At 37.4% G+C, this 20,608-nt stretch overlaps 1 protein-coding gene across 1 annotated transcript in view; it reads left to right on the top strand.

Annotated features, from left to right (window-relative positions):
• The window catches only part of LOC150089619 (WD repeat-containing protein 11-like), a 334,891-nt gene that overhangs the window by 182,166 nt on the left and 132,117 nt on the right, over window positions 1–20,608 (top strand). Inside the window, exons 17-18 of the mRNA XM_090390050.1 lie at window positions 944–1,112; window positions 19,994–20,228. Coding sequence (XP_090246176.1) covers window positions 944–1,112; window positions 19,994–20,228 — 404 coding nt within the window. The remainder of the gene's footprint in view (window positions 1–943; window positions 1,113–19,993; window positions 20,229–20,608) is intronic.

The raw sequence follows: 20,608 nt of genomic DNA, 5'->3' as shown, positions 1-20,608 counted from the left end.
TGGTGAACATTGACCCTATCTTGTTCATCAATGAAGAATCCAATATTCCATGCTCAAGAATCTGTTCTTTTAGCATGGCAGTTGGAAGATCAAATCTGTGCGGCATATGGTGGAATGGGAATAAGGCACCTTCTGATGTATTGTTTAATTAATACATAGTTTAGGAAGCCAATCAACTCTTATCAAATGCTCTTGGAGGTTAGACCTTCATCTCACATTAGCTCGACTGAGTAGGATGAGACTCTCATGATTCTTTCTCCACTAACATATATGTCATTCCTCCTGCTTTTGATGATTTCAGTTGTGCTAGCTTTGAATTATCGAGCTGTAGTCCTGCCATTGCTAAGTATTTTTCCAATAGAGTAACCTGTAATATGACCTTTAGTTTTGCTTCTATCTCTTGAGTATTTTTGGATACTGCAAAATATTTCAGATCATCAATGTATGTGAAGAAGATTGCTTAAGAAAAGGAAAGCCAGGAAAGGTTCCATCTGTACTGATTCTAAAGACCTACCCTGCCGTGCTCCTTTCTTGACCTACATCTTAGCTATTGGTATTACAAAAAATAGTTCTCTTGGCTAAATACTTTTAACCATATCGATTTCGTGTACATTGAAAGCTCAATAAATCAAACTCTGACAGTAAATTCGATTACTGTTGGAGTTACTGTCTAATGTTAAATTTGAAATTGTAACAATTCACTATAATTGGTTCACTATAATTTTTTTTATTGCATAATATAAACTTTTCTAAATAATCATTTAGAGTTATTCAGAGCTATATTGTAATAATCAGAATTATTCACAGTAATGGTAGCACTTTTTTATCACAACTGGCTATTAATTTAAAGTATGTTGCAAGTTTTAGTATGGAATATTGTAGAAATATAGAAGGCAAATAATTCACTTATTTTCTCCTCATAAAAAAACATCAATGTTTATAGGCTCAGTTGATTAGTCAGGTGAAATGTCCTCGTGAAATGCCAAAGATACAAGATATTGATTGGGTGGGTTCTGACCGACCTGGACTTGCTACAGCAGATGGATGTATATGTGTTACTGACATTAACTTGAAGACAACTTCTTCACCATTGCAGGACTACCAGCCTTCTGGTATGAATTACTAACAGTTAATTTTTTAATCTTAATTATAGGGTTTAATCATTAAAGTCTAATGGGGATGTTAAGATGTAAAATTATGCTTAAGTCATTTTTCTCTATATAAATATTGAATATTTAGATATAAGCACTATTCACCATTACTTTTTAAGGAATTGGTTTCTTAAAGTGGTTCTGTATTAACATAAAGGGTGGTGTTAAGCAAGAGAGATAGCTCATAAATGTGAGACTGTGAACCTATTCATATTCATGGCCACCAAGAGTCTCTTTCTAATTTATTGATCAAATGTATATTAAACTTGAGCCATGTAAGGTCCATTTCACTAATTAATTGGGTTATTTCAAGATTTAAAGCAATCAAATCATAAAGCTCAAAACTGATTAGCTTGGTCACTTTCTGCAGGGGAAAAAAAATGTCCCACCACTTCATTTTTTGATTCTATTTGAAGCTGCATTAATGAGATTCTCAGCAGACAACTGAGGGTAGCCCTATTTAATATCACTGTCATATTCTCTTTTCTTATAATGTCACTAATACACAGGATTGTTAAAATTAAAATATCCCTATGGGCTCTGGAGCGAGTTCTAAGGCTCATACTGAAGAGAAATTTGGACAACAGGTATAATAAAGAATGCGCTCGCCATTTATTGAAAAAAAAATTAGTTACAAAATTTGTCATTATATGGTGCTGTGGCAGTACAAATCACTTGAACAGTGCTACAGTTATTCAATGTGTCCTCCATTTTGGTCAACAACAGTTTCCATTTGAAGAACAGCATTTTCTACAGCAGCATGTAACATGTCAACTGGAATAGCCAGCACATGACGTCTAATGCTGTCCTTCAGATCTGCCAGAGTTTGACACCCTTCCCGATACACCTGGTTCTTCAAAAAACCCCACAACCAGAATTTGCATGGGGTGAGGTCCGGTGATCGGGGTGGCCAAGATGTCTGGAAACAACGGCTGATGACCCATTTGTTGGTAAAGTGTTGCCCTAGCAATCTTTGGACACAACGGTGGATGTAGGATGGTGCACCATCTTGCATGGATATGGTATCCTGGAGGCACCCACATTGTTGCAGCTCTGTATTGTGAAATTTGCCAACATTTCATAATATCATTGTCCAATGATGGAACAGGTGTGGGATCCAGTCGTTGTTACCTGTTCAAAAAAATATGGCCCAATCATGAATGTGGCCTTAAATCCATACAACACTGTCACTTTTGGAGAATGCAACGGGACCTCTTGGATAACTCGAGGTTTTTCTGCTGCCCAAATGCGACAGTTGTGCGTATTCACTTGTCCATTTAAGCAGAAGTGGGCTTCATCACTTTAAAGGATGTTCCATGGCCAAGTGATATCCACTGTCATTCGCACCAGAAACTGAAGTGCATATGTGAAACGAATATCTGCATTACCATCCTGTAGCTGCTGTAGCATGTGCATCTTGTAAGGATAGTACCGCAACAACTGATGCATTCCTAGCCTTACAGTGGAATACGGCATGTCCACTTCACGAGAAACAGCTGGCACACTTGCACTACCACATGGAGATTGACTTGATAAATCCACGACAGCCATAGCCACACCTTCAACACGAGAGGAGTCCACTCATTTTCGACCTCTACCTGGATGAACACCAAGATGTCCTGTCGCTTCAAATTTTGCAATCATTTTGCGGACAGCACAAACAGTCATAGGTCCAAGCCTTATGCTCTTCTGATGCTAGAATTCTCCGATAGCTGCATTGTTGCTGTTCTGTTAGTACAGCTTCACTAATGGTACCTTTTCTTGCAATGTTGTTGGCATTGCTGCTGTAGTGCAGACAAACATCTACCGTATGATTTTGAAGAGACTGCTTTGCTTTTATACAGTACAGCAGAGCTGAGTAGTGGCACTGTGGAAATAACTTACAATTATGCAAATAAAATAAGTTATTTGCATAATCATAATTAAGGTAACTAAGATAGTTATGCACCATACAGTGACAAATTTTGTAACTATTTTTTTTTTTTTTTCCCCAATAAATGACGAGCGCATTCTTTTGTTGTACCAGCTGTCCAAATTTCTAAGTATGAGCCTTAGAACTCGCTCCAGAGCCCTCTACATAGGGATACTTTAATTTTAACAACCCTGTATTTTTTCATGTTTTTTTTTTTATGTTGCAGTCTCACAAATAAAAATTTAAAATACCTTAGTATGTGTCAGCAATTTTCAAACTGCATTATTTTAATTCCAATCATCGTGACAGTCTGCATTATACAACAAAAATGTAAATAAGAAAATTCTTTGTAAAATCACCTGTATTGTTTATAATCATGATGTATTCAAATCCACTGTAATTGTATCTATAAATTCTCAAAAATATTTCACTATTTGATATAAAAATAAACTCTGCAGAGTTTACATAAAAAATAATGCTTGGAATTTAATTAAGTAAATTAAAGAAATAGGTTATGTTCTCATTCAAGAAAAGATGCATGTGGGCATCAATCCATATGCATGCTTGACTTAATTAAGTAAATTAAAGAAATAGGTTATGTTCTCATTCAAGAAAAGATGCATGTGGGCATCAATCCATATGTACGGATAAAGTCAGACTAATATTATTGAGGAACCCATCCTAAATTTCATTCTAGATTGCAATGTCTTTTTCACAAAACAAGAATTTCAGCAGAAGCATAACAAAAAAAAAATCTAGCATTCTGACTATAGCATTAGTAGTGTCATATGATCTAAGAAAGCAAGCTTATACAGCATCAGCCAAAAAAAAAAAAAAAAAAAACACTTCACACTTCTATCAATTCGCTCCAAATGTTTGTCCAGTTCTTCTTTGAATTTATTTAAGCTTTTAACTTCCACAATGACAGATGGAAGTTTGTTCCAGCAATCAACCACCTGCTGGCTAAAGGCAAATTTCTGCGCATCTATTCTGCAACTGTCTTTCCTCAGTTTGAATTTATACCCCCCACAAGTGCATAATCTGAGGAAGAATACTATCAGCATTGAGCATGCTCAAACTATTCAAAGCCTTATACATCTCAATCAGATCACCTCGTAGGTGCCTAGTATTCAGATACAGCAATTTGCAGAAATTAGGCCTTTCTTGGTAAGAGTACCCCTTGGTTCCCCTCACCAATCTCATTTGCCTTCTCTGTACTCATTCCAGCAGCTCTGCATCCTTCCTAAAATGTGAGGCCTCCAGACCGGTATGCAGTATTCAAGGTGTGGCCTAACCATTGCCATATACAAAGGGGATAATCACCTCCTTATCTCTGCTACCAAAATTCCTGCATATCATTGGCAAAACCCTATGAGCTACTCTTGCAGACTGTCTGCACTGCTCAGGAAACTTCATATCTGACTGCACAATTATTCACAGGTCTTTTTCTTTCTCTACTACCCTGAATGTAGTACTGCATGGTTGGTATGTTACTCTGGGATTACTTCTATCATATTCAGTACTTCACATTTGTCAGTGTTAAACTTCAGTTGCCACTTCTCAGCCCATCTGCCCAACTTTTTTAGATCCTGTTGCAATAGTGTACTATTATTAACAACCCTGCAACCTTTGTATCATCTGCAAACTTGGGCATTAAGCCTGATATACTTTCATCAATATCATTGATAAATATAGAAAACAACAATGGGCCGAACACTATGGGGGATTCTACTAATAATATTAGCTCATGAAGAGCAGTGTCCATTGATTACCACTCTGTCTTCTCCCACTCAACCATCCCTTTATCCATAGCAGCAATTTTCCCTTAATGCTATACTCCTCCAATTTGTACAGCAGTCTTTCAAGTGCAACAGTATCAAAAGCTATCCTGAAATCCAAGTATATAATATTAAAATTATTTTTTGTATCCAGTTCCTTTGTGACCGCACAAGAAATCTTGTCCGACGTTTGTGGTCAGATAAGATTTCCCCTTAGCAAACACATGCTATGTCGGAACTATAAATGCAGTCTTGTGTAAATGATCCTGCATTGCTTCTTTAACCAGCAACTCCATTATTTTCACTTTAACTGAAGTTAAACTAACAGATCTGTAATTACTTGTGTCACCCTTTGATACTCCTTTGTGAATTGGAGTCACATTTGGACATCTCCAGTCCATGGGTACCTCTCCTGAGTCCAAGGATGCTCTCATAATTATGTCTAAGGGTTTGCTTACTTCCTTTGCTGCCTCCTTTAATATAATTAGATAGATCTCATCCATCCCATCCCAGGTGCCTTTCTTAAGTTTAACTTCAACAATTTCTCCTCAACTTTACTCTCAGTTATAACAAAATCATTTAGCTCCCTGTTAGAGTTTGATGAACTTCTGGCCTCCACTTCCGCACAGAATTCTTCATGTGTGAATGTAGATGCAAAATACTTCTTTAGTATGTCAAATGGTACCTAAGTAGGATCGTCAGCAGTTGAACCATCAGTATCAAGGGGAACCAATCTGGTTCATCCCCTTCTTTCTAGAGTTTACATAAATAAAGAAGTGTTTGCTGTTTTTCTTTGCATCCTTTGCCAAAGATTTCTCGTAATCTACCGTCACTTGCCTAACCTCCTTTGTGATTTGATTACAGACTAGCATATCTACCATAAGCTTCTGTGTAATCTGATAATTTATATGCATCCCATGCATTTTTCTTCTCTGCCACGAGTCTCATTAGTTCATCTGACATCCATTTAGGCATAAACCATGAACAGTATTTCTTATTTAGTATGAAAAGCCTAGTAGCTTACAAAATTAATTCCTTCAATGCTTCCCATTTAGAATTTGCTGTTGGTAATATCATCAGTTGGACCCCCTGTATTGAATTTAAAAACTGTCTGAGACCACATTGGTCACCTTTACAAAAGCAAAAACCCTTCCCTTTACCCATGATGGTAGTTACATCTTTAAGTAAATCCCACATCAGTACACTGATCATTGCCATCTAATTGTTCCTTGATCTGCAGATTCATAATGCACGACTAATCACTGCTGATAATCACATCAAGTGTATTACTCCCTCTGGTTGCCTCTCGAACATGCTACTGTAGAAAAGAGCCATCCAATCAATCCACAAAAGACTTGCTAGTGTGTCAGTGATCAATCCACAAGTTCCAGTCAATATCTGTAAAGTTAAAATCCCCATTATAAGACATTCTGGTTACTAGCCCTCTCTATTTTTCTGTACAGTTGTTCACTGTACTCATTAGTCATTAAGCCTATAACACTAAAGGATGTTAAGAAAAACAGCAAGGATTTCTTTACTTATATAAACTCTAAAAGGAAGGAGATGAATCTGATTGGTCCACTTGGTATCGATGGTTCGACTGTTGATAATCCTGCTCAGGATTATCAACAGTCGAAAAACTGAATGATTGATTGAAATGAATGAAACAAACTGAATGAGTATTTTGCATCTACATTCACACATGAGTTATTAAGGTTATCAAATTGTAGTAGGGTGCTTAATGATTTTGTAATAACTGAGAGCAAAGTGGAGGAGAAATTATTGAAGTTAAACATAAGAAAGGCACCTGGGTAGATGAGATCTATCCTTTATTTATGTTTATCAAGCGTGCCTCCTCATTTTGTAATTGTGCTTTATTCCCTAAAAATGAGTAAAATACTTAAAATGTGTGAAAAGGAAGCGTCCTGGTGAAGACACTACAGATTCAGAGAGAAAAAGAAAAGCAATATCGATAAACAGAGGCGGACTAGGTCAAAAATTCTTACCCGGGAAAATTTGTAGCGGCCTCATACTAGCGTTTATGGCCAAAATCACACCGGCCTCCATCCTCTTCTGGCCTCCAGCCCACCAGGGTTTCCCTGGTAAGGCTTATGGCCAGTCCGCCTCTGTTGATAGAAAAAAAAGTATGAAAATTTGAAACACTTTGAGCGAAATTAAGACCATGTGATATTGCACGTGTAATATCACATGGTCTTAATTGACGTAATGCCGAGAATTAGAAAGAATGCAGAGAAAATAAAAACTTTCAGAGCAGGAACAACTCAAAAGTGTAATTAAAATCCATTAGATCAAGACACAAAGAATTGGAAGAGATGGAACGGCTGTCATCTGTTTGGATATAAAATCAAACAAAAAAAACAAGTTTGCTTACGATAGAAGCAAAAGCATTAGCAATATTTTATTATGTAATAGTCGTAATAAAATACTTACATATTTTATTACGATTATTTATTTTGTTTGGTAATGTTTTGGTTACAAATGTGTGTTCAATCTTGGGTGGTCGGCACCTAATCATATTTTTCCCATAGGGCCTGTTATTTATATTGCACAATTTTGCATTGCACGATAATTTCTAGGAACACAACTATCGTGCTATATGAGGACTGACTGTACTTGGATTTCAGGAAATCTTTTGACACTGTTGCGCACGGAAGACTACTGTACAAATTGGAGCAGAATGGTATTAAGGGTAAGTTGATACAATGGATAAAAGTATGGTTGAGTGGGAGAAGACAGAGGGTGGTAATCAATGGGTGCTGCTCTTTGTGGACTAATGTTATTAGTGGGGTCCCACAGGGTTCGGTGTTGGGTCCACTGTTGTTTTGTATATTTATCAATGATATTGATGAAGGTGTATCAGCCTTAGTGTCGAACTTTGCAGGTGATACAAAGGTTCGCAGGGTTGTTAATGACAGTAATGGCAGTGTGCTACTGCAACAGGATCTAGAAAATTTGGGCAGATGGGCTGAGAAGGGGCAACTGAAGTTTAACTTCTACGCATATGCAGTACTTTGCATTGACAAATGCAAAGTACTGCATATAGGTAGAAGCAACCCCAGAGAAATGTATAAACTGTGTGGTACTACACTTAAGGTGGTAGAAAATGAAAAAGACCTGGGAGTAATTGTGCAGTCAGATATGAAGTTTTCTGAGCAATGCAAACAGGCTGCCAGGGCAGATCATGGGGTTTTGTCAATGATATACAGGAATTTTGCTATCAGGGAAAAGGAGGTGATTCTCCCTCTGTATAAGGCAATGGTCAGGCCATGCCTTGAGTACTGCGTACAGGTCTGGAGGCCTAATTTTAGGAAGTTTGTAGATTTGCTTGAGCGTGTACAGAGAAGGGCAACAAGATTGGTGAGGGGGAAATGAAGGGGTGCTCTTACGAAGAAAGGCTTAAGTTCTGCAAATTGCAGTTTCTGGAGATTAGGCAACTGTGTGGTGATCTGATTGAGGTGTATAAGGCCTTGAATAGGTTGAGCACGCTGAATTCTGATGGGATCCTTCCACTTGTTCAGATTACGAACTTAAGGGGGCATAAATTCAAATTAAGAAAAGACAGATGTAGAATAGATATGCAGAAATTTGCCTTTAGCCAGCAGGTGGTTAATTGCTGGAACAAACTTCCATCTGTCATTGTGGAATTTAATAGAATAAATAAATTTAAGGAGGAACTGGACAAACATTTAGAGGGAATTGTTTTGTAATTATTATTTTTTTTTTTTTTTGGCTGATGTTGCATAATGTGGCTTGATTAACACTTCAAATTCATGAAATTTCTTTCTTTCTTTCTTTCTTGCTCATACACTTTCTTTCTTGCATCGCATGCCACTACTACTACTACACGCTCCTGCTTATTTTTGCTTTTCACCCATGTCAACTGGACGCATTGCCTCAGATATTATGTGTTTCTTAACTAACAGCATAACCATTCCTCTCTTCCTACCCTGTCTGTCCTATCTGTGCTGTCATCCCAGCAATATCTGCTTTTGATGGCTTGATTAACAAGCCATCAAATTTGATGGCTTGATTAACTACATATGGGAAACAGCAACCCCAGAGCAACGTATCAACTCTGTGGTACTACACTGACAGTGGTAGAGAATGAAAAGGACCTGGGGTTAATTGTGCAGGCAGATATGAAGTTCTCTGAACAGTGCAGACGGGCTGCAAGAGTGGCTCATGGTGTCTTGTCAATGATATACAGGAATTTTTCTAGCAGGGGTAAGGAGGTGATTATTACCTTGTATAAGGCAATGGTCAGGCCACACCTTGAGTACTGTATACAGGTCTGGAGCCCTCATTTCAAGAAGGATGTAGAGCTGCTCGAACGAGTACAGAGAAGGGCAACAAGATTAGTGAATGGAACAAAGGGTTGCTCTTATGAAGAAAGATCTTAAGTTTTGCAAATTACAGTGTCTGGAGACTAGGCACCTGCGAGGTGATCTGACTGAGGTGTGTAAAGCCTTGAATGGTTTGAGCATGCTCAATTCTGATGGGATTCTTCCTCTTGCTCAGAATAATCACCTGAGATGCCCTCGAAAGATCTAAATTGAGGGGCCCATCAGGCTCTCAGCTGCTCACATCAACGCCAGAGCTTGCACTTGGTCATCACGCAACACAGCGGCAACCCCCAAGGCAGATTGCGCTGGTCCCAAAGGAACTAGTAGTTGTTGGTGACTCTATTGTCAGGGAAACGGGAAACATCCTTTGTAGAAAGGATAGATGGAACAGGAACAGGGTATGTCTGCCAGGGGCAAAGGTTGATGACGTTGTAGAGCAGATATCATCTTTTAAGGGCACAAAACGTGATATAGTTGTACACGTTGGCACTAATGATATTAAGAGTAGGAGACCGGCAGAATTACTTAACAAGTACAGGTCACTGATGAAAAAAAGCCGTGAATTAGGGTTGAATTTGAAAGTGTCTGCAATTCTGCCCAGACACGATAGGAGGGAGTATATGATGAGAGCCTTGTCGATCAATTCGGCCCTGGAAAGATTGTGCAAGGCTCAAGGGGTAGAATTTTTTTCAGCCTGGACTGTACTTGTTAACAGGAGAGATTGCTTCTACAGGGATGGGATACACTTAAATAGAAAGGGTGCAAGAATATTTGCTGATGCTATCGAGGCAGTGTTAGGTGGGTCGGAAAACTGCTAGCTTGGAGGGAGACAAAGACCAATAGATTGACAGTAGCCACTGGCAGAGGTGAAAGAGATTCTTGCACTGCTTCTATTAGAATAAGTAGCGACCTGGAGCGAGGGGTGTTGGGGGTTTCAGGGACAGATGTCAGTCATCGTGAAACAGGTGGGTATATGGGATGTGTTAGAGTGGCTAGGAATAGGAATAGGTGCATGTATACTTGCATGTATACCAATGCTAGAAGTATAGTAAATAAATTTGATGAATTTGAAGTGTTGGTCAAGACATCAAAGGCGGATATTGTTGGGATATCAGAGACGTGGTGTCACACAGATATAAGGAATGCCGAACTGGAATTTGGGGAGTACAATGTGTACAGAAAGGATAGACAGGATAGGAAGGGAGGAGGTGTTATGCTGTTAATAAAGAAAAACATAAAATCAAAAGAAGTGCATCCAGTTGATATAGATGAACAGTGCACTGTTGAGTCAGTTTGGTGTGACATAAGCACTGCGAAAGCAAAAATTAGAGTAGGAGTGTGTTATAGGCCTAATAACTCAAATTAGTACAATGAACAATTGTACAGAGAAATAGAGTGGGCTAGTAAATCGGAATGTCTTATAATGGGGGATTTTAACTTCCCAGATGTTGACTGGAACTTGTGGGTTGGGCACTCACACACTAGTCAGACTTTTGTGGATTTATTGGATGATTGTTTTCTGCAGCAGCATGTTCGAGAGGCAACCAGAGAAAGTAATACTCTTGATCTGGTTATCAGCAGTGATCATTCTTGTATTAGGAATTTGCAGATAAAAGAACCACTAGGTGGCAGTGATCACAGTGTACTGCTGTGGGATTTACTTAAAGATTTAATTACCATCAGGGGTAAAGGAAAGGGTTTTTGCTTCCGTAAAGGCGAGTACAGTGGTCTCTGACAGTTTTTAAATTCTGTACAGTGGGATCAACTGACGATGTTACCAACAGTAAATTCTAAGTGGGAAGCATTCAAGGAATTAATCGTGGAAGCTACTAAAAGTTTCGGCGCCTCCGTAGCCAGGTGGGCAGGAGCAGCAGTGCGTAGCACACGCTTCTTGATTAGACCGGGGTTCGAGCCCTTGCCCACCAAATACGGAGGATGCGGAAAGGTCAGGAAATGACCACCGCATATCCCCTCAGAGCAATATGGCCTTAGCTGCTAATGCTCCTAAAAAACCAAATAACAAAACAAAACAAACTAAAAGTTTCATACCTATTAAGAAATATTGTTCAAGGTTTAGGCCTAAATGGTTATCAAATGAACTAATGAGACTCGTGACAGAGAAGAAAAATGCATGGGATGCATATAAATTATCAAGCGACTCAGAAGCCTATGGCAGATATAAGTTAATCTGTAATCAGGTCACAAAGGAGGTTCGGCAGTCGAAGGCAGATTACGTGAAATCCTTGGCAAAAGATGCTAAGAAAAACAGCAAGGATTTCTTTACTTATATAAACTCTAAAAGGAAGGAGATGAATCTGATTGGTCCACTTGACATCGATGGTTCGACTGTTGATGATCCTGCTCAGATAGCAAACAAACTGAATGAGTATTTTGCATCTACATTCACACATGAGGAGTTATTAAGGTTTGAAAATGGCAGAAGGTTATCAAATAGTAGCAGGGTGCTTAATGATCTTGTAATAACTGAGAGCAAAGTGGAAGAGAAATTGTTGAAGTTAAACGTAAGAAAAGCACCTGGGGTGGATGGGATCTATCCAGTTATATTAAAGGAGGCGGCAAAGCAACTAAGCAAACCCTTAGCCATAATTATGAGACCATCCTTGGACTCAGGGGAGGTTCCCACGGACTGGAGATGTGCAAATGTATCCCCAATTCACAAAGGGGGATCGAAGGGTGACACCAGTAATTACAGACCAGTTAGTTTAACTTCTGTTCCGTGTAAAATAATGGAGTCGCTGGTTAAAGATGCATTGCAGGATCATCTAGACAAGACTGCAGCAATAATTCAGACACAGCATGGGTTTGTTAAGGGAAAGTCTTGTCTGACAAATTTGATAGGATATTATGATGTGGTTACAAAGGAACTGGATGCAAAAAATAATTTTGATATCATATATTTGGATTTCAGGAAAGCTTTTGACACTGTTGCGCATGGAAGACTATTGTACAAATTGGAGCAGAATGGTATTAAGGGTAAGTTGCTACAATGGATAAAAGGATGGGTAAGTGGGAGAAGACAGAGGGTGGTAATCAATGGGTGCTGCTCTTCTTGGACTAATGTTATTAGTGGAGTCCCACAGGGTTCGGTGTTAGGTCCACTGTTGTTTTGTACATTTATCAATGATATTGATGAAGGTATATCAGGCTTAATGTCGAAGTTTGCAGATGATACAAAGGTTGGCAGGGTTGTTAATGACAGTAATGGCAGTGTGCTACTGCAGCAGGATCTAGATAATTTGGGCAGATGGGCTAAGAAGTGGCAACTGAAGTTTAACCTTGACAAATGCAAAGTACTGCATATGGGTAGAAGTAACCCCAGAGAAACGTACCAACTGTGTGGTACTACACTTAAGGTGGTAGAAAATGAAAAAGACCTGGAAGTAATTGTTCAGTCAGATATGAAGTTCTCTGAGCAATGTAGACAGGCTGCCAGGGCAGGTCATGGGGTTTTTTCAATGATATATAGGAATTTTGCTAGCAGGGAAAAGGAGGTGATTATCCCTCTGTACAAGGCAATGGTCAGGCCACGCCTTGAGTACTGCGTACAGGTCTGGAAGCCTCATTTTAGGAAGGATGTAGATTTACTTGAGCGTGTACAGAGAAGGGCAACAAGATTGGTGAGGGGAATGAAGGGATCCTCTTACCAAGAGAGGCTTAAGTTCTGCAAATTGCAGTGGCTGGAGACTAGGCAACTGCGCGGTGATCTGATTGAGGTATATAAGGCCTTGAATGGGTTGAGCACGCTGAATTCTGATGGGATCCTTCCACTTGTTCAGATTATGAACCTAAGGGGGCATAAATTCAAATTAAGAAAAGACAGATGTAGAATAGATGTGCGGAAATTTGCCTTTAGCCAGCGGGTGGTTAATTGCTGGAACAAACTTCCATCTGTCATTGTGGAAGTTGACAGGTTAAATAAATTTAAGGAGGAACTGGACAGGCATTTGGAGGGAATGGTGTGTTTTTTTTTTTTTTTTTTTTTTTTGGCTGATGCTGCATAAGCTCATACATTTGCTTTCTTGCATCACATGCCACTACTACTACTACTAATTCAAATTGAGGAAAGACAAATAAATTCAATTTGAGGAAAGAAAGTAGGATAGATGTGTTGAAATTTGCCTTTAGCCAGTGGGTAGTTGGTTGGTTGGTGGAACAGTCTTTCATCCCTTGTTGTGGAAGTTTATAGCTTAAATAAATTTAAGGCTCACTGGACAGGTATTTCGAACGATCAGAGGAGTGAAGTGGAAGTGTGTTTTTTTTTTTTTTTTTGGCTGATGCTGCATAAGCTTGCTTTCTTGCATCATATGCCTCTGCTAATACTAACACTTCAAATTCATCAAATTTATTTACTATACTCCTAGCATTGGTGTGCATGCAAGTATACATGTTCTTATTCTTGGTTACCCTAACACAGCCTGTGTATTTACTTTTTCCATTATGTTCCCGAATCTAATGATGACCTCATTAATATTCCCAATAGACTGCTGCACTCATATGCAGCATTTTTTATTATAAGAGGCTTTGTCAACCGCTACTGGAGCTTTACCTTTCCTCAGCTTCAATAACTTTTATGATTATGCTTCAATCAAATAAGACATCTATCTGATTTATTCTCTTCTTTTTTAGTATTCACATATCAATAAACTTTCTATCCTTGTTAGCGCTCTTTTCAAATGATTTTTAATGTTCAGCTTTTGTCCATCTTACCCTGTTTGTGATTTTACACCATATGTGCTTATAATACAGGTACCCCCCCCCCCCCCGTATAACACAGTAGTTTGATTCCTATAATATCTCATGTAGTGCGAAACTGTGTTATACGGGACTAAGGGCCAGTACAAAAAAGAGGGTTACATTCCGACAGCTAGCAAAACTACACCATTTTGTTAACAAAACTGGCAAAAATACACCATTCTAGATTTTGTCTATCTTCTGCTCTCTTTAAAAAATCATTAAACTGGATTTGTTTGCTTTTTCTTGATAGATCTTTGTAATTTTGTTGTGTGGAACTAAGCATTTTTGCAGCTCTCTTTTGAACTTTGGGTTCCTTTCAGTGGAAGAATCTGAATTCAAAAAATAAGATTCTAATTGCTCAGCTAACTTTATGCCTTTCCATATACTTTTAGTGTAAAATTTGGAAGTCCAGAATGTTCATCTGCGTATGCACGTAATATAAATAAATAAATTTTCATCCTCTGAATTGATTTGATTTGTCTCCAGTGCCATTTCCACCAAATCTACTTTGCCAACCTCTTTTTCTACCAGTAATTCTTGAACGTCTTCAGTAATCATATCTTTTTTTTTTTTTTTTTTTAAGGAGCATCGGCGACTAAACCTATGTTGCTCTGTGTTCAAATTGCTTGTGTTCTGAGGTCTATTTTCTTTTTTTCTGGATGAAAAACCCAGTTTCCGGGAGAAAAAACCATGCTACCTTCGCCTGAGACTGACTAACTCAGCCATGTTGTGAAAAAGACCCTTAAATCCTCCCGTCATCGACAGAATTCGAACATAGGTCTTTTCCACCCAGTGTGTGGGGATGACAGCAATTCTGTGTGCTACCCACTAGGGCTTCAGCAGTCATATCATGAAAACCTTTCCCTCCCACCGACTTAGCAAGTTCTACTATTGCACAGATTCCGTTTTCTGTCGGTTCGACCATATTTCCTGAATGAACATTCAGGAATATGGTCTGGTCATACATTTTTCCAACACACATTTAATGTTGACAGTTTTACTTTTTGGAGCGATAAAGCTATGATTCCGATACAGTCCACAATTAAAAAATATTTCCATGCTTCCATCACTTCAATTTTCTATCAATTTAATTCGGAATCAATTTTTTACAAAATCCATTGTAACGATTTTCTAATGTAATGTGAGTGTCAAGGATATATATATATATAATGCCTTGATCAAATTAAAGTTGTACTAGGTGGTAGGAACATTACTTCGTTTCAATGACTTAATTTTTTTGGATGGCCTGGCACGTTATCCAATAGTAATAAAACTTGGATCTAGACTTTTCTGTTTTTTTTTTTTTTTTTTTTTTTTTTTTGCATAACAATTAGCGAGCCAAAAGCAGGATTCACAAAAAAGAATGGAAATATTGAAAATTACAAATTACACAATATCAGAGTTTTTCCCCGCACAAAAGCTCAAAAATACCATATTATGCGAGGTTACCACAATTCTCTAATCATATTAGAGCGAAACTGTTATATGCGTACCGTGTTGTGCAAAGATTGCTACACTTTATCTATCAATCATGTTAGAGCGAAACAGTGTTGTAGAAGTACCGTGTTATACGGGGGTTGCCTGTGTACATGTAAACCTATACAGTACCTCAATCCACAGTCTCTTCTCTTGAAGCTGAAGCCACTGAACTTTTCCTTTGAACACAAATCACTTTGAACACTACTTGTCCAGTACTGTCAAATTTCTGATGCAGTTTGGATTCTCGGCGAGAATTGGATCAAGAATATTAGAGCCCCCTTCCCTCCCTCCATCCAACTATATTTTCCTGGCATGCTGGAATAAATATCAGTCATCCATCCAGATAATTCAATAAACTGTTTCTGCATGACATAATTCTAGTCTGGAATTACTTATCTATAAAATTTAAGCAGTAGTTTTCCATAATGGTGCAATCAGACTTATTTGTTCAGTCAGTTGCCTAAAGAGATTTTTGTCGTAGATTTTTAAGTAAAAAGAAAGATATTGTTTTCTCTTTGTATAACACAATGGTTATTTATTTATTTGCTAAGCAGTTCCTGCCAGCCTTTGGCAACCCCATTCTGCATTATCATAAAGGTACTGCTTTTGCACACGCGCGCACGTGCATGTGTGCATGCACGTGTAATAGCTATATAGTGCAAGGAAGCCACAGGCTTTTGCTGCACTGGCTAGAGAAAAAAAAATATATTTGCTTTTCCCCTTACATAGGTAACTATCCAGTTGACCTTTGAATTTATTCAAACTGTCAGCCTCAAATACTTGCAAAGGCAACCTCTTCCTCTGTAATTTGAATTTATGCCCCCCCCCCCCCCCCAAGTTCTGGAATTCTCTATCACAGTGAAAGTTCTGCTTTCATTCATTTTATTAACCCCTCTTATAGCCTTATTAACCTCAGTCAGGTCACTTCTGAGTTGCCTGAATACCAAGCTCTGTAGTCCACATAATTGGAGTCTTTCCTCATATGGTTCACCATTTTGCCAATCTCACCATGCAAGTTGCACGTCTTTGAACCCTTTAAAGAATCTCAATGTCTTTTTTCAGATGGTCTCCATACTTGAACACAGTATTCCAAATGTGGTCTTACAATTGTCTTATACAGTGGGACTATGACCTCCATATCTGTACAAGATAATGTTTAATAAATCATTGATAGGACACTACAGGCTTTCCTGGCTGCCTGTTTACACTGCTCAGAAAACTTTATATCTGCCCATATTTTAACTCCCAGATCCTTTCTTCCTCTACCATTTTTAATTTAACACCAAGTATATAATTTATTTTGGAGTTACTAGCTTGTATTTTGCTGCATTAAAATATATGCCACTTTTCTGATCATTCTTGCAGTCTCTTCAAGTCATCCTAAGGAGTACCGCTTGGTACATGATCATTAACTACTCTTCCAACCTTTACATCATCTGCAAATTTTGACGTCAAGCCTTCTATCCCATTGTTGATGTCATTTATGAAAATCAGAAACAACAGCAGTCCAAGAACCAATCCCTGGGGGACTTCCACTTCTGACTTTACACCAATCTGAAGAATATCTATTAATCACAAACTTCTGCCATGCAGCCACCCAGCAAAGCGTGAGGGTGGTCTCAAACCAGACTATGCCAATCCCACTGTATCCAGCAAAGCTGATCAGTATAGTGGTGAATGTTTGAGAAATGTGATGTAGAGTTGTATTGGTTGTATTGAACGATTGACCTAAGTTAGCATCATGATCTTAAAGTCACAAATTGATTGTTTGTCAAAGATGAGATTGTATTTGGAATATTGTATTCAGGTCTGGAGACTACACTTTAAAAGAAGATAGAGCTTCTAGAAAAGGTTCAAAGAAGGGCAGCCAGGTAGGCATGGGGCAGTAATTCTTGTCCATATCAAGAGTAGTTTATAAGATGCAGACAAAGCTTGGTAACTATGCATCTTGCATGGATGAGAAGGACCTAATTGAGGTGTATAGAATCCTGAAGAGCATCAGTAAAAGGAATTGGGAAAGTATATTTTCACTCCTGGGGAGATGAAAACAAACAAACAAACAAACAAAAAAATATATATACAGCCACTTCCCGAATAACGTAAGGGTTGTGTTCCGTAGAACGCTGTGTAAGTCGGAATTTCCCTAAATAAGCATTTAGGGAAATTTTGCTCTCGTAACTGTGCACGCTGAATTTGATAGAAGCAAAAAAGAATTGTTCAACAAACATGTAAATAGAATTATTCAATTTTTTTTATCTCATGCACAGGAAAAATTATAAAAGTATACAAAATTACAAAAATTTCAAAATTATAAAGTTACAAAAGAGAGAGGAGACGGGCATAACATCAGCAAGTTTTATCTTTTGAGCATCATTTCCAGAATTAACTCTCCAGCTGATAAGCACACTGCTGCGGAAGTTGAGGGCCATTGAGAGTTGAGGGAGATTAAGAAGGGGTTTTTTTCCAACACATCATAAAATTTCTCTGCAGCTGCAGAATCAGCACTGGTGACTTCACCGCATACTTTAATGTTTTGGAAACCAGTGTGATGCATGCTTGGACCTATTAAACCACCCGTTGCTTGCCACGAACTTGGCTTGGGGTTCCCCCATACTTATCTTTATCTTCATAAATACTTGCTTGAATGGCCGTTAGATTCAGGGGCACTTGCTTCTGAATCTGATTTTCCATCCGTATTATTAATAGCTTTTCCATTTTCGATATAGCACCTGAACGCTGTTTTGTGATCACTGTTGGGGTGGACTGGCCCCAGTGTGAAATATGTTGATCCTTTAACATGTTCTTTTATACGTGCACTGTCCCTTAAAATAGTATTCACTGTTGAAGCAGTGAGACCTAATTCCGTGCAATAGATGACAAACTTTGTCCTGGCTCGTACTTCTTAATTAATCATCTTCATTTCTAAATCAATTTTGTTTTGTTTCCTAGCGCTGTCAGCACTGGCACTTTCCATTTGCCTCTTTCCCTTCACCATTGTAATAAGAAAATAGGAATGAAGAGAAGATGCTGAAAATTTATTTGTTTTTTATATGATTGAAGATTTCAGTGAAGGGGAACACATTTCACCATAATAATGTAAAAACCCACACAATTCCAGTTATCGGGATTATTGCAAATATAATAATATCGAGTTTATTACTTGTTTATAATTAAATGCACTAACAGAAAAGCCCAATAAACTGGAAAGTGCAAATTGTTTTTATTGTTTTATTGTAGTGACCTCCAGAAATGTGTTTTAGAAAAATATCACAAAGGCATTCAAAATTAATTCTTATAACAGAATATATGATAACAATAAAAGTGTAGGTCATTTTTATAATTTCCATTATAAAAATGATCTTTTAGAGAGATAAATAGCTGAGTTATATAGTGAAAATTTCAACTTCCAAGGTCTTGGAGCGAATTACCAAAAAAACAATGTGTTATTGGGTTCACATTATGATATTTTCATGATACCTCCATTTATTCCTATGTGATGCAAAATACGTTTCCACGATTTTTTTAAGTTTGCACTGGCCAACAAAAATTTACATAAAGTCAAATTTACGCAAATCAAGTATTGCATAAGTTGGGGAGTGGGTGTATATGTATATAAAAAAATTCACAAATCATTTGTTCCTTGACAACTGTGAATAATAGTATGAATGATTATGAATTTTTGTTATATATTTTTATTTTTTTTTTGACAGATTCAGAAAAGTATACTTCCTTGCATCATTTAGCCATTCTAATACTAATAATAAAAAATACTTAAGCAGTACACCAGGTCTTGAAATTCCTACTTAAATTACCATAGATGAGAATCTGCATAGAGCTGTCAAACCATTCAAGCTCAGCTTCACATAATTCATCTTTAAGAATTCCCAATATTATTTATAATCAAAATTTAAGTACAAACTTGATATATTTAAATCCTTATTCATAATATCTTTTAAAAAGATACTGCAATTTGCTAGCAACTTATTGAATGTGCACATTTCTATAGATATTTCCAAAATATGGGACTTATGGTGTATCAAGTTTGTAAATGTACTAACCAATATTACACACTTGGCACATTATTTTAGATGCAGGCAATATCCCTTTTTTTTTTATCCCTCATTCTCTCCACACATCTGCCTACCCCGCCCATTGATTCATGCACACACACACAGACACGCGTGCACAGACACACGTGCACACACACACACTGGTTAACAGTGGAGTAAATTCCAAAAAGCCATAGTTATCCTAGCTTCTTGGCTCCAACCCAAATATTAATTTCATTCATCCAGATAATTGGACTAATGTGAACTTTATACACTATTTTAATTGCTTTTGATTTTCTTCTTATTGTCATAGTTAAGTTTCAGTAAGTCCTAGTACCATAGTTAATTTCATTAAGCAAAACACAATTTAATCTTGGTAAGATATGATATAATTATCAAGATAAGTTTAAGTTCTTATTGTTGCTGTTGTATTTATTATTTTTTTAAGAATCAGAAATTTATATTCAAAAACTAATTTAATATATCATTTCTGTTTCCTTAATAGAATTCCCATTTTGTCCTCACATTTTGTCTCCTAAAGTTGCTCTTCATTTACGATCAGTTGTTATGCATCAGCCCTGGCAACAGGAGTGTACTTTTGCCATTAGCAATGAAGCAAATTTTACTAGTGAAGAGTTTGTATTAGTTGAGGAGCTAGTCAAATCTATTGATAACACTGCAAAAAAATTTCTTCCTTTCTGTCCCTTTGGAATAGCTGAGCGATGCCTGCATGTTTCCAGGTAAAAAATATTATAAAATTGTATAATATGTTAGTACACTTTTTTTTTTTTGGTTCATTTATGTGCTTAGATTAACTACCCATGACTTCTAAAGCTGATACTATTAACAAACAAAAAAGATACATAAAATGCCATAAAATTATACAGTAAAATCTTATGGAGGTTTTCCCACAAGAACTTAATGATCCAGTACAAAAATTCCTACAGAATGGTTTCATAATCATTTTGTGAAAGAAGTAAAATTGTTCAGAGAAAAATTAAATGCAAATGAAAACATTAAGACATTTTTATTGTTAGATAATGTTCCCATACATCCTTCTGATGAAATTTTATCCAAGGATGTTGGTAATATAAAGTGCCTTTTCTTATCTTTCTGTACC

Source organism: Mastigoproctus giganteus, chromosome 2 (genome assembly GCF_048544385.1).
Source record: "Mastigoproctus giganteus isolate SK-2022 chromosome 2, ASM4854438v1, whole genome shotgun sequence".
In the NCBI taxonomy this organism is placed as follows: domain Eukaryota; kingdom Metazoa; phylum Arthropoda; class Arachnida; order Uropygi; family Thelyphonidae; genus Mastigoproctus; species Mastigoproctus giganteus.
The sequence above is the reverse complement of the archived record's forward strand: the minus strand, read 5'-3'. Positions and strand labels throughout refer to the sequence as shown.